The 14481-nt window shown below is 49.5% G+C and overlaps 1 protein-coding gene across 1 annotated transcript; it reads left to right on the top strand.

The window, feature by feature from the left end:
* The first annotated feature begins 7524 nt into the window (after positions 1–7524).
* LOC124511799 (cytochrome P450 2A13) lies at positions 7525–13547 on the top strand. The gene is made up of 9 exons (XM_047079173.1): positions 7525–7704; positions 7989–8151; positions 8908–9057; positions 9301–9461; positions 10601–10777; positions 11259–11400; positions 11853–12040; positions 12684–12825; positions 13366–13547. The coding sequence occupies exons 1-9, from the start codon at positions 7525–7527 to the stop codon at positions 13545–13547; spliced, it is 1485 nt and encodes a 494-aa protein (XP_046935129.1).
* The last annotated feature ends 934 nt before the right edge of the window (positions 13548–14481 follow it).

The raw sequence follows: 14481 nt of genomic DNA, 5'->3' as shown, positions 1-14481 counted from the left end.
ATAGCACTCTCCAGTTCCATCCACGTTGCTACAAAGGGCCATATTTCATTCTTTCTCATTGCCACGTAGTACTCCATTGTGTATATAAACCACAATTTCTTTATCCATTCATCAGTTGATATGAATGGATAACATATCATTTGGAAATTGGCTATTGTTTGAGAGTGCTGCTATAAACATCGGAGTACAAGTGCATCAGTACTATTTGGCTATTGTTGAGAGTGCTGCTATAAACATCGGAGTACAAGTGCATCAGTACTATGCATCAGTACTCCTGTATCCCTTGGGTAAATTCCTAGCAGTTCTCCCGCTGGGTCATAGGGTAGAGCTATTTTTAATTTTTTGAGGAACCTCCACACTGTTTTCCAGAGTGGCTGCACCAATTTGCATTCCCACCAACAGTGCAAGAGGGTTCCCATTTCTCCACATCCTCTCCAGCATTTATAGTCTCCTGATTTGTTCATTTTGGCCACTCTGACTGGCATGAGGTGATATCTGAGTGTGGTTTTGATTTGTATTTCCCTGATGAGGAGCGACATTGAGCATCTTTTCATGTGCCTGTTGGCCATCCAGATGTCTTCTTTAGAGAAGTGTCTATTCATGTTTTCTGCCCATTTCTTCACTGGATTATTTGTTTTTCGGGTGTGGAGTTTGGTGAGCTCTTTATAGATTTTGGATACTAGCCCTTTGTCCAATATGTCATTTGCAAATATCTTTTCCCATTCCGTTAGTTGCCTTTTAGTTTTGTTGATTGTTTCCTTTGCTGTGTAGAAGCTTTTTATCTTCATGAGGTCCCAGTAGTTCATTTTTGCTTTTAATTCCCTTGCCTTTGGGGATGTGTCAGGTAAGAAATTGCTATGGCTGAGGTCAGAGAGGTCTTTTCCTGCTTTCTCCTCTAGGGTTTTGATGGTTTCCTGTCTCACAATCAGGTCCCTTATCCATTTTGAGTTTATTTTTGTGAATGGTTATACCACATCTTCTTTATCCATTCATCCATCGATGGACATTTGGTCTCTTTCCATACTTTGGCTATTGTTGATAGTGCTGCTATAAACATTGGGGTGCATGTGTCCCTTAGAAACAGCACACCTGTGTCCCTTGGATAAATGCCTAGTCGTGCAATTGCTGGGTCGTAGGGTAGTTCTATTTTTAGTTTTTTGAGGAACCTCCATACTGTTTCCAGAGTGGCTACACGGGGAGTTGTTGTTGTTGTTGTTGTTTCTTTTCATTTGTTTTTAAACATTTTATTCTGAGTTGGTGGCTGTTATTTTCAGGATGCTTGATCCAGTAGGAGCTACTCAACCATGACCAGAGTCAGAAACTCCCCACAGCACCTCTAGAGTATAGCCCTCCACCCTCTTAGGAAAACCCTTCCCTTTTTTTGAATCTGTCTCCTTTGGCCCTGTCTTCTCTCAAACTTTCTCCCTCTCTCTCCTCCAGGAGCAGCCCTGCTCCTGCAAGAAGGCATGAGAGTGGCCTTTGGCAAGAGCTGAGTCAGCAACCAGACAGAAAGCACCTTGACTTTCTCCTTCTCCTTGGCCTTCCCTTGATGCCATTTCAGCCACACTCCCGCAGCCCACGCTGATCCTGGCCGCCATCTGAAACCTGAACACAAACACTTCAGTCTGTGATCAAACACCTTGTTCTACTCATTCTCCCCTTCACTGTGTGACACTGGTTACCCAGTCTTTGGTTAATGTCCCAAAGAATGCAAACACAGCTGAAGGTCAAGCCTCCCTCCTATTGAAAGACCGGTTTTACTTTTATTAGCTTAACATTTGGATTCTTTGGTTTTAGGCTTACAGGGAAGTTTTTCAAGAACCACAGGATTATCAGCAACAGTTTTCTGATGTCTCATAAAGAAAAAATGTGGGGATTGGCAGCCCAGAGTGGGGTTAAGAGCATGAAATCTAGAGTCAACATAAGGCCAGGCCCAGGCTCTACCCTGATCATCTGTGGAGCCCCAAACAACTCATTTCCACTTCTTTGGGCCTTACTTAACTCATCTGCAAACTGGGCAAGATAAACCCAACCTGATAGGCTTGCAGTGAGGACTTGAATAAGATGCCCATAGAGAGCTTCACAGGGTCAGATCATAGGCTCACAGAATGCTATCATTGTCAGCAGTACTAGCATTTAGATTTAAACCAAGAAGGGGCACCTGGTGGCTCAATCTGTTAAGTGTCTGACTTTGGCTCAGGACATGATCTCTCAGTTCATGAATTTGAATTCCATGTTGGGCTCTGTGCTGACAGCTTGGCCCTAGAGCCTGCTTCGGATTCTGTGTCTCCCTCTCTGTTTGCCCCCCTCCCCCCGCCAACACACACCTCATGCTCTGTCTCTCTCTCTGTCTCTCAAAAACAAACATTAAAAAGATAAATTTAAACCAAGAAGGCTTACCTAAAATTCTCATTTGGAAATGCTTTGAAACTAGTGAGAGAGAGGTGGTTCATTTCTCACCTCTGTGAATGTAGTAAATTGTAGTAAATGCTATGAACTGTTTTCATTAAAAGGGTTAATTTTTTAGATAAGTATTTTCTTGATTTATTTACTTACATGTATGCATATACATATATACATACACATATATACACATACATATAAATGTATATACGCATGTATGTATATGTATAAATGTATATATACATATAAACTTTACACCCAGTGTGGGGCTTGAAATCACAACCCCAAGATCAAGAGCCATACGCTCTACTGACTGAAAGAGCCAAGGTGCCCCCTTTACTTCAATTAAACAAAAAATCTCATTTGGGAGAGGGTCATAGATTTCAGGCACACTTGTGACCATGAGCCAGCTTTTTCTGGAGTTTGGGTCAGGCTGGGGGTAGAGGACAGAAAGTTGATTGATGAGGATGGCAGAGGGAGCAGGGGGTGTAGCGGTCACAGATGTCTGCTCTGTCCCACCATCTCACATGGCCAAGCCTGGCTTGTGAGGCTCTCTCTGCCCTGCCCTCCTCTCCTCCCCCACCTGTGAGCTCATCCTGCAAGACCCAGTTCAAACGACACCGCCCCTAGGAAGCACTCCCAATCCTCAACCCCAAGTAGTAAATTATCACAAATAATTATTAATGAATACTAATGGCATCATTGAAGATTTTGGTTTATCCGGATCTGCTCTCTCACCAGTCTAAGAAATCCCTAGAAGCAGGGATTGTGCCCGGTTCCCCAACATGTCTCCTGCCTCAAACCGGCTCCTGATCTGTGTCCCCAAACCAATACGTGGCACTCCCACCTACCCCCACACTGGGCTCTACCCCACCTTACCCCACACAACCACCGCATAACCAAGGAAGAATTCGTTTGTCCTTCCATATCTTTCTCCAGCCCGTGCCTCCTCCCCATGCTCATGGCCCTGTCCTCTGTCACCTGGAGCCTATAGAAGCTCCTTCTATGTCTCTCCATCTGTAGTCTCAGCTTCTCCAACAATCTGAACAATCCCTCTGAAACACAAATTTAACCATCTTCTTCCCCTGCCTACACCCCTTCTGGGGCTCCCCATCATCTTAGGACACGGTCCAGCTCCCCACCAAGTCACATAAGGTCCAGCAGGTCTGACCCCTGCTGATGGCTACAGCCTCATCAGTGCGCAGGGCCCCAGATCCTTCCACCCTAACAGCACCCGACCATGCTCCACTGCCTTGGCACTTGGATTCCTCTGCCCAGAATTCTCCCTCCCTACTCTCCCTATCCTGCCCTGAAAAATCCCTACTTTGCCCTCAGGTGACTCAGCCTGAGTTGACAAGGTTGAAACAGGTACCACTTCTGGGCCCCTACAGACACCTGTGCCACCCAATCCTGCCCTGACCCCTCTGTCTGTCTCCCCCAACCTTGCCCTGACTCCTCTGTCTCCCCCATCCCCACCATGACTCCTCTGTCTGTGACTTCTCACCCCAGCCCTGTGTGTTCTGAGCTTCACTGACTTGTAGCTGCTCTGTCTCCCTTGTGGCATGACAGCTTCATGAGGGTGGGGCACAGTCTGTCTTGGTCACCTTAGTGTCCTCAGCATCCCTCAGCACAGGTGTCATGGAGTGGTGGGTTGACTGAGCACTGGTTGGATGACTGTCTGGAAATATTTTAATATGTTTTTAAAATGTTTATTCATTTTTGAGAGAGAGAGAGAGAGAGAGAACGAGTGGGGGAGGAGCAGAGAGAGGGGGAGACACAGAATGGGAAGCAGGCTCCAGGCTCTGAGCTGTCAGCACAGAGTCTGACATGAGGCTGGAACCCACGAACGGTGAGAACATGAACTGAGATCAAGTCGGACACTTAACCGACTGAGCCACGCAAGCACCCCTGGATGACTGTCTTAAAAGTGTTGAATGGCTCAAGAGCCTGGGGGAGACTATGGGAGAGAATTTTCTGAGTGGATATTTGAGTTCATGCAATAGGAGTTGGCCCACCTCAGAATGCTCTCAGGACACATGCGTCCGATGCAGGCTTTTTCTGCTGAGTGTAACCCGTGGAAACTGAGCGAGGCAATACCCTGAAAAATAAGGGAATCAGCTGGTGTTTAGAGAAGGGAGACAGAGCCGGGTCAGCATTGTTTGAATGCAAACACAGATAGGCACAAGCAGATCTCAGACATGTGTACACAACGTGACCCATGTGCCTACACACTGTGCCCGAATACACACACACGTGTCCATCCACATGCCCATACCCAGTCACCAGTAGTATGTGCACACACACACACACACATTAACACACAGACATGAGGTGCACACACAGACATATGTGTAGACATCCCTTAACAGGCATACCCCAAAGCATGTATGTACTCAGTTACCCATAGACAGACAAGGGCTGGTGTGCATTCAGGCACACTGGTCTGCACACACACCCAAGGTCAATGTCGTATTATCAGCCCCAGGGGGGAAGGCTCAGCTGTGCCAAGGAAGGAACGGCAGAGAGGTTCCCACAAGGCTTTCTCTCCCTTCCTCTTTTCCCAAAGAAGAAGTATTCAGAACTTTAGACCAGAAAAGATCAAATCCAGAAGGGGATTTAGAGAACCCCTTACTCATGTCCTTCATTCTGTGGAGTAATAGGAACAGCTACCATTCGTTGGCACTTACTGCCATGTACTTCACACGCATGAATCCATGACTCCTCTGAAAATAGGCTAAGAGGTGGGTCCTGTCATTGGCCCCATGAGACTCAGAGAGGTGAGGTGACCTGTTCAAGGTCCCACAAAAAAGAAGGGACAAGGGATTCCAATCCATGCCTTAACCATGCTCTTAACTGCTGTGCTATTGCCTAGAAAGGGAAACTGAGTCTCAGCAAGGGAAAGGGATTTTCCTGAGCACACCACTACCTCACTGTGGAAGCTGATACTGGGACCCCTGCTCACTGGCGTGGCACACTCCTGCCTCTAGGGGAGAAGGCACGTGATGAGAGATGCTGGCCTTGCTCCGAGTTCCAGTGTGACCAACAAGGTCAATCTCACTTGACCTCTCTCTCTTGATATACTTCTGCCTGTCATGCACCTGATTCTCTGCCCTGCTCATGACAGGCCGTCTGAACACTCAGTGCCCTAACTGGTGCCAACCTCATTGTGAAACAAACTCTCAAAATTCTACCTCCCTCCTTGCCAAGAAAAGGTGGGAAAGTGGCAGGGTTTGGGGGGGGGGCAGGCTTGCAGTCCGGCCAGGTGGAGACTGGTGGTTGGGATTGGGGGATTCATACTTGCCAAGCTTCTGCTAATCCTCTTTCCCTCCTGTGCTCCCTTTACAGCCAACAAACAACATTCCTCTTTCTGCTCTGTTCTCTGCCCCTTGTTCCCTCCCCCATAGGACTCTGGCTCAGGGGCCTAGAGCAACATACCAGTACTGAGAGTGCCAACCTCATGCACCTGCACTCCTCTAAGGTCAGGGCTGGCATCTGAGCAGGGGGTCCAGCTATCAGATGCTGCCTTGTGCCCATCGGGGCCCCTCTCAGGCCCACTGAAGACCAGTCCAGCACCCACATGGTGCTCATGTCAGAGTCTGCTGGGACCAACCCCACAGCTGCATGATGCCACCCTGAAGCCACCCCGATGGCCACCTGGGCCTGCTCTCAGACCCTCCTGGCACCAGACATGGCTCTGTTAACGATCTCCTGATATCAAGTTCAGGGCCAACCTGTTTTCAGTCCTAGACACTAGGATTGAAAACAGAGCCTGCCACTGTATCTCTGCGTCCAACACTGATGCTAGTCTCCACACCACCCATTGCTAAACTTGGTCTCCACTTGGCCTTCAGGGTGGGCTAGGCCAGTCAATGGAGGAAGGAATGGACAGGGTTCAAATCCCAGATCCCTACCTGCCACCTGTGTGACTTCCAGCAGGTAGGGAGGCTTGTTCTTCTGAACAGCAAAATGAGGATGCTATGACAGAGCCCCACTGCCAGAAGGATTCCATGAGATCACAGTTTGCACACTGCCTCTTCATAGTTAGTGCTCACCAAAGGGGAGCACCCTCTTGTTAAGGAAGAAGGTCACCGAGGAGAAGACAGCAGGACCACCATCTGTCCTCACACCCACTTTCAGCATCCAGGGCCCGGCTATCTCCTAAACAAACATGGAAATGATGAACCTAGCAAGCTCCCCCAGGGACCTGGGTAGGGCCAGTGTGGCTTTCTGTAAATCACACCCTTTGAGACAGCTGGGCTTTTTGGCACCATATTGGTGGATGTCATTACTATTTTCAAGTTCTGCCCAGTCTCTCTGCCACTGAGACCATGAGTTAGTCTTTTTTTTTTTTTTTGTTCAGAAAAAATTTTAAACGTGTATTTATTTTTGAGAGAGAGAGAGAAGGAGACAGATGCAGGGGGGGAAGACCATGAGTTTCTCTTCTTTCCTAAGGAAAGTTCCACTTGAATGTGGCTCTGGACTTCTACCCCTTTCCCAACCACAGATGGGCCGTGATACTGACCCTGACCTTTCTCTGAGGCCCCAGTGAGGATTCTGGGTACCAGAGGTGACACTGTGTCCAAAGCAAAGGCAGGTCAAAGTTTGGGTCAAGTGCTCATTCCCTGATCGTGCTGGATTCCCATATACTTCTCCCAGGAACCCTCATCACAGCCAGGGGTCCTCCCTTGCCCCAACACCCTCAAATTGACTCCCTGGAATCTCATCCTCAAACCCAGATATTAGATTCTTCACTCTGGAGACCTCAAAACCTACATGTTGGGGTCTGTTCTCACTCTGAGATCCCAAATCCAAAGCTCAGGGGGCTCCCCATGCAAATATTATAAATTCTTCAGTTCTGGAATCTGTCTCACCCAGTCTGCAGCCCTGGGGTGGACTCCCTTGAGGGGTGACACACTCTGTCTTGGGGCCCTCTCCCTGTTAATTTCCTTGGGGTCCCCTCCTCCTGCCTTGCTGGCTGTGTCTCAAGTTCTGTGGTGAGCCCAGGAGGGCGTAGTTGGAGGTGAAATGACACAATTACATAATTAGAATCAAAGTCCGCCCTTCTTGCTCAAGTGGTATAAAGACAAACTACCCCAGCAATCTGTCACTCCCACTGCCATCATGCTGGCCTCAGGGCTCCTTCTGGTGGCTTTGCTCACCTGCCTGACAATAATGGTCTTGATGTCTGCCTGGAGGCAGAGGAAGCTCTGGGGGAAGCTCCCTCCAGGACCCACCCCATTGCCCCTCATCGGGAACTACCTGCAGCTGAACACACAGCAAATGTACAACTCTCTCATGAAGGTACCACGAGGCAGGGGATGGTGGAAGGGGGTGGGGCTGGGGGCCTGCCTAATTGAGCTGGGGCATTGTGGCAGGGGGCAGGCAAGGTTGGATGGGAGTCTTAGGAAAGTGGAATTGTGCAGCTGGGGCAGCAGGGTCCTAGGCAGGGAAGAGCAGATCCTGGGATACCCGCCCCTTGAGTGCCAGAACCTGGGGGAAATGCATTGTTAAGAAAAAACAATGGTCTGGGCACAGGGCCAGTTCTTAGTGGGGCCGCTCCCTCTAAGCACTCTCATTTTGGTTAGATCAGCGAGCGCTATGGCCCCGTGTTCACGGTCCACCTGGGGCCGCGGCGCATTGTGGTGCTGTGTGGACACGAGGCCGTGAAGGAGGCGCTGGTGGACCAGGCTGAGGAATTTGGCGGGCGAGGAGAGCAGGCCACCTTCGACTGGCTCTTCAAAGGCTATGGTGAGGGGCTCGGGATGGGGGCATGTGGTCAGGAACACTCGATGGCCTCAGTTTCCCCACTGTTCTTCTCTGGACTCACCTTCCCACCCAAGGCTGAGGCCAAGTTCTCCCCCTGCTCCCCTCCGTCCCTGTCCCTGCTAATTGTCCCTTCTCCCTGGTCTTCTCTAACTTGACCCTGAGTGCCTGCGTCTCTATTTCCCCTGCTTCTTGGTCCCATGTCCCTGTTCTCTCTCAGATATGCCTCTTCTTTCTGTGTGTCTTTGAGGAGCTCTTGGGATTTCCGCCTCAGAACTGTGGTCAGTCCACCTCCACGTCCTTGTCTTTTTCTCCATCTAAGCTTCTGTGCTTCCCCTCCCTTCATCCTCCCTCTACTCTTTTCCTCTTCTGTGTGAGAATCTCACCCTGTTTCTGCGTCACACCCCATGCCTCTGTCTCTGGAAACAGTCTTTTCTCTCTCCCGACCTTCTTTGTTCTCTCTCCCTATTTTCTTCTTTCCCCAGCTCAGTGTTAGAATCCTTCAGGATTTTTATTGCCACCTCTCAGATATCCACAGATGTCACCTCCCTCTGGCCCTCCTTACTTCTTTCCCTGTCTTTATGTGTCTCCAAATCTCTGTTTCTCTGGGCATCTGACTTGCCTCTCTCCTTCCGATTCTTTTCTTCCAACTAGGTCGCCATCTCTTTCAGTATGTCTCTGACCTTGAGTTGAATCTCTCTCTGTCTCCCACGGTTGCCCCCCTCTCCCCCCCCTCCCCAGGTGTGGCGTTCAGCAATGGTGAGCGAGCCAAGCAGCTCCGGCGCTTCTCCATCACCACGCTGCGGGACTTTGGTGTGGGCAAGCGCGGCATTGAGGAGCGCATCCAGGAGGAAGTGGGCTTCCTCATCGAGGCCCTCCGGGGCACGCATGGTGAGCCAGGAGGGAATGAGGGAGAAGGAGCAGGAGCATTCACGTGGATATGTGCGCTTTCTGGTCCTGGAAGGGGACTGACTGGACTGGGGGAAGGAGTCCAGGCTCCTGGCTCTAAGGCCTTGTGCTGGGAGCTTGTCTCATCACCCTGGTGCTTTTCTCCAATTCTTGACCTGGTGTCAGACTGCCTAGTGGATGCTCCCCCAGATCCCTGTTTCTCCTCAACCCCATCCCATTCCCTAGGTGCCTTCATCGATCCCACCTTCTTCCTGAGCCGGACAGTGTCCAATGTCATCAGCTCCATTGTCTTTGGGGACCGCTTTGACTATGAGAACAAAGAGTTCCTGTCACTGCTGCGTATGATGCTGGGAAGCTTCCAGTTCACAGCTACATCTATGGGTCAGGTAACCCATCCCAGTCTGTCTCTACAACACCCCTACTACAACCCTCCAATTGCTTCCTCACATGGAGACAGGTGCCCCAAACTCCCTTCCTCTCCCAGATAGGGTTCCATCAAAACCACTCTTGGACAATGGAACAGCTACACCAGAATACCCCATTTCCAAGGACACCTGAATATCTCAACAGATGTTTCTCCCACCAAAAAACCCAAAACCCAAACCAAACATACAAAAAACAGCCTGCAGGCACGACAGCTGTTATAAGCCCAGCCTTCCTCCTTGGCATGTGCCCCCACCCTACCAATCTTAATATCTAGAACTGGCTCCCTGTCAAGACATTCCATCTTTTCATCTTAATATCTTAACAGCTGAACAAGTGACCACCTCCGTCCATGTCCTGAATACATGAACACCTGGTGCTATAAAATACAGTCTGCCAAAATCATTTGAGATTTACACAGGTGTCCAAACCAGCCTACTGGGCTACCTAGATAAGTACTTCTTCATAGCCCACTGAAATATCTGAACATCTGGACAGATAACGCCAACCAACAAGGCCTCTAAACATGTAAACATCTGGATAGATGGTTCCCCAAACACCCAAATTATGTTCCTCAGTGCAGCTCACTCAAACACTTACAGCAGTGCTCCCCTCCAGCCCAGTGTGAATATTTGAAACACATGAACAGGTATTTCCCCCACTTCAACACTTGCATACCTGCCACACTTTAATACCTCAATACCTGCATAGAAATCACTATTCCATAGCCTCTAAATATCTGGATAGTTGTCTCCAACTGAGCTTACTTGATATCTAGAGACCTAAACAGGTACCTACCTCCCCCTCATATCAGTCAGAAATAAATAGGTAAACACCTGGACAGGAGTTTCCCAATGCAACCTCACCTGAATATCTGGATGTATCCCAAACCATCTCACCAACATGCTGGGATAGGGGTTCTCACACTTTAACTCATGTGAAAACTTAGATATCTCCTCCCATCAGTCCCATATAAATCCTTAACATCTGGATGGGGGCCTTTAATTCAGTGCTTTCCTTGCCATGAGAAAGGTTCCACTCCTATCAAGACCTGCCTGCTGACAGCTGTCCTTCCCGTCCTTTCTTCTCTTCCCATCCTCAGCTCTATGAGATGTTTTATTCAGTGATGAAATACCTGCCAGGGCCACAGCAACAGGCATTTAAGGATCTGAAAGGTCTGGAGAACTTCATAGCCAAGAAGGTGGAGCAGAACCAACGCACGCTAGATCCCAACTCCCCGCGGGACTTCATCGACTCCTTCCTCATCCGCATGCAGGAGGTACACCCCAACAGCCAGTGCAGAGAGCTGCAGAGCCAGGCAGAGGGAAACCAGGCTGGCATGGGGAGAGCAGAGGCTCGTTCAAACCATTCCCCTCATAACATCCTCACAATCCCAAGTATAATAACTATGGCTGCTCCCTCTCCTGAGCCCCTGCCCATGGGCAGGACCTGTGTGTGCCAACCATAATAGCAAGCAATTCCGTACCATGCACTCACTGACTCTATTCCTCTCCTTCTCAATATCCCCACCATAAAAAAGTGTTCTTGAAGAGTAAAGGACAGATAGGCAGGTGGGTAAGGAGTGTGGGAAGGGCATTTTGGGCAGAGCCAGCAGCCTGAACAAAGAGCTAGTAGAACCAAGTCCCTCCTCCCACCTCTGGTCTGGATCTAAGAGAGAGGGGTCCAAAGAGAAGGACCCCAGAAGGGCCCTGAGAGCCCTGAGGGGAGTGGGCTTGGCCTGAAGCCCTCTCTCCCTATAGGAGCAGAACAACCCCAACACAGAGTTCTACTTGAAGAACCTGGTGCTGACCACACTGAACCTCTTCTTTGCGGGCACTGAGACAGTCAGCACGACCCTGCGGTATGGCTTCCTGCTGCTCATGAAGCACCCAGATGTGGAGGGTAAGGCTGCAGGGTGGGGGGCAACAAAGTGGCAGCCACAGGCCCTCAAACTTCCTCTGAGCCCACTGCAACATCCCCACCTTCCCCAGATCCCTGAAACCTCAGATATACCCTGTTATCCGGAGACTAGGTGATATTCTGCTGATGAGCACCAGCCGAGTTTCACTAGGTGTTTAAGTATTGAAACTATCTGAACGGATTGGTAAATAGCTTCCATGCCGGGTCAAATGTATATCCACTGCCTGCTCTCCAAACCATTCCCCAAACTCCTCCCTTATGCCTACTCATGATTCTGGCACGACCGGGTGAACAGGATGCTGCACCAACAATGCATATGGCCAACGTCTGTTTTGAATGGTCTAAGTCCATGGCACACATGGGTGTACATATTTGGACTATCATCACTGCCCTGAGACCCCAGATACCTAAATACCTTCCCCCTCCTCCCACAGCCAAAATCCATGAGGAGATTGACCAGGTGATTGGCAAGAACCGGCAGCCCAAGTTTGAGGACAGGGCCAAGATGCCCTACACAGAGGCGGTGATCCATGAGATCCAAAGATTTGGAGACATGATCCCCATGGGATTGGCCCGCAGAGTCACCAAGGACACCAAGTTTCGGGAGTTCTTCCTCCCCAAGGTATCTTCCTGTCCCACTTTGGGGGACCTCCAACCTGCTCCCTGTGACCCAGCAATCCATTCCCTTAGAAGCTTCCCAGCCCCTGTCCCATTGCTTCAATCAAACACTGTTCCAACCACCACGTCCCTTCAATCCCCTCAGAGATTCCTGAATCCCGTGTCTCCCCCAGAGCTCTTTCCACAAGGAATATGAACCCCATACCCCCAAACTGCCTCTCTCAAGAGACATGAACTTCATGTCTAGACCTCCTCCCTCAAGGACACGGATCTCATGTCCCCCAAACATCTTGCCTAGAGAAACACAAACCTGATGTCTCTCAAACCCAGTCCCAGAGAGCATGAACCCCCACGTCCTCTCAACCTCCTGCCTTGAGAGACATGAACTGTGGGTCCCCTACACCTTCTGTCCTAAGAGACACAGAACCTGTGCTCCTCAAACTTCCCTTCTCAGGAGACATGAACCCCCATGTCTGCCAAGCTTCCTGGCTCAGAGACCTGAGTCTCATGTCCCCAGGGGACCCACACTCCCCCGCCTCCCATTTCTTATCACTCAGGGCACCCCCATTGCCCCTCCAACCCCCATGTGCTTTCAGCACACCGTGCCCCCACTCCACCTTATCAAATGCCCCTCTCCTCCTCACCAGGGCACTGAAGTGTTCCCTATGCTGGGCTCTGTGCTGAGAGACCCCAAGTTCTTTTCCCACCCCCGAGACTTTCACCCCCAGCACTTCCTGGATGAGAAGGGTCAGTTTAAGAAGAGTGATGCTTTTGTGCCCTTCTCCATCGGTAAGAGACCCCGGTCTGCTTGCTGCTAAGCCACTGCTCCCACCAACCGGGCCTCCTTCATCCCACATCCCATCTCTAAGCTGTAGCCTGGGGTCTGTCTCCATCTGGAAAGTCCCTCTAAGATCTACTCTAGAGCCAACCAGCTGCAAACCCCATGACTACAAGTACCTGTGTCCAGGCAACTGGAAAGGGATGATTGTATCCATTTCACAGATGGGGAAAATCAAAGTCCTTAGTGAGTCAGGTATTTGTCCAAAGTCATTTGGATTCTTGAGATTCCTTGGGAGGAGATGAGAGGCCGGCAGCCATATCTGAGTGTGTGCTTGGAAGGAAGGGGCACCTAAATTTCCCATTGCTACAGCTTGGGATAGCTCACCCCTATCCCATGTACAAGAGAAACTGACGCTCAGAGAGGGTTAGAGATGTCTCTGAAAATTTCTCAGTCCCTGCTCTCTGGGAGAATGCAGTTGGGAGTGGGTAGTGGAGAAGGGAGCAGTGAGAGCAGGCCTCACCTCCAGCCCTCCCATTCTGTCTCTTCAGGAAAGCGGTACTGTTTCGGAGAAGGTCTGGCTAGAATGGAGCTCTTTCTCTTCCTCACCACCATCTTGCAGAACTTCTGCCTCAAGTCCCCTCAGCTGCCCCAAGACATTGACGTGTCCCCCAAAGTTGTGGGCTTTGCCACTATCCCACGAAATTACACCATGAGCTTCCAGCCCCTCTGAGCAAGGGCTCTGCTGGGGGACGGGGGGGGGGGGGGGGGGTGGGGGGGGAGGGCTGCGGGAAGAGTGGGAGGGGCAGAGGCGGGGCTATCAGGAAGGCGGGTTAGTGGAGGGCGGAGCTAGCAAGAGGGAGGTGACTTAGGGAAATCTGAGGGGCAAGGTGACCGGAGAGGAAGAGGAAAGGAATGGACTCTGTTCACCTTGCTAGAGATAGATGCTTCAGAGGTGGGATAAGAGGAAGGGAAACCTTACACTATACTGTTAATAATAATAATAATAATAACACCTATTATTTGTTGAATCCTCTGTATCAGTTCTGGGCTAAAAACATTATGCACTTACTGCACTTAATTCTCACAAATCTGTGTGACAGGGCACAGTGCACATGCCCATTTTAGAAAGCTTAACTGATTCCCAAGGGAGCTACAAGGACAAATCCTTTTAATAAGTTTAGAAATGACACTAAACATACAAAAGTCTTTTCCTGTTTTTTTTTCTATATACTTTAGGAAATCAAAATTAAAAGCACAATAACTCTTGTAGTCACTGAAATAAATGAAATACTTAAGTAGAATCTGACAATACATGCACAGAGCCTGTATGGTGAAAGCTGCAAAATACCAATAAAAGTAATAAAATATATATATACATATATATATATATATACATATACATATATATATGTTTATTTATTTATTTTGAGAGAGAGAGAGAGAGAGAGAGAGAGCATGTGCAAGTGGGGGAGGAGCAGAGAGGCAGGGAGGGGGAGAGAGAATCCCAAGCAGAATCCCACACACCGTTGAGACCATGACCTGAACTGAAGTCTGTCCCTTCAGGTGTCGGCCACTCAGGTGTCCCAGAAATCAGATATTTTTTAAATAAGGAGAGACATACCATGTTCATGGATTGGAAGATCAGTACAGTAAAGCCAACTCTC

Source organism: Lynx rufus, unplaced genomic scaffold (assembly GCF_022079265.1).
Source record: "Lynx rufus isolate CCGP_SWC_20201006 ecotype Redwood Valley unplaced genomic scaffold, mLynRuf1.p SCAF_16, whole genome shotgun sequence".
Classification (NCBI taxonomy): domain Eukaryota; kingdom Metazoa; phylum Chordata; class Mammalia; order Carnivora; family Felidae; genus Lynx; species Lynx rufus.
The sequence above is the reverse complement of the archived record's forward strand: the minus strand, read 5'-3'. Positions and strand labels throughout refer to the sequence as shown.

Coding starts and splice junctions, on each gene's coding strand:
- LOC124511799 (XM_047079173.1), top strand. CDS start 7,525: ATGCTGGCCTCAGGGCTCCTTCTGGTGGCTTTGCTCACCTGCCTGACA. Junction 9,462..10,600: donor CAGCTACATCTATGGGTCAG/GTAACCCATCCC, acceptor TCCCATCCTCAG/CTCTATGAGATGTTTTATTC. Junction 12,041..12,683: donor GGGAGTTCTTCCTCCCCAAG/GTATCTTCCTGT, acceptor CCTCCTCACCAG/GGCACTGAAGTGTTCCCTAT.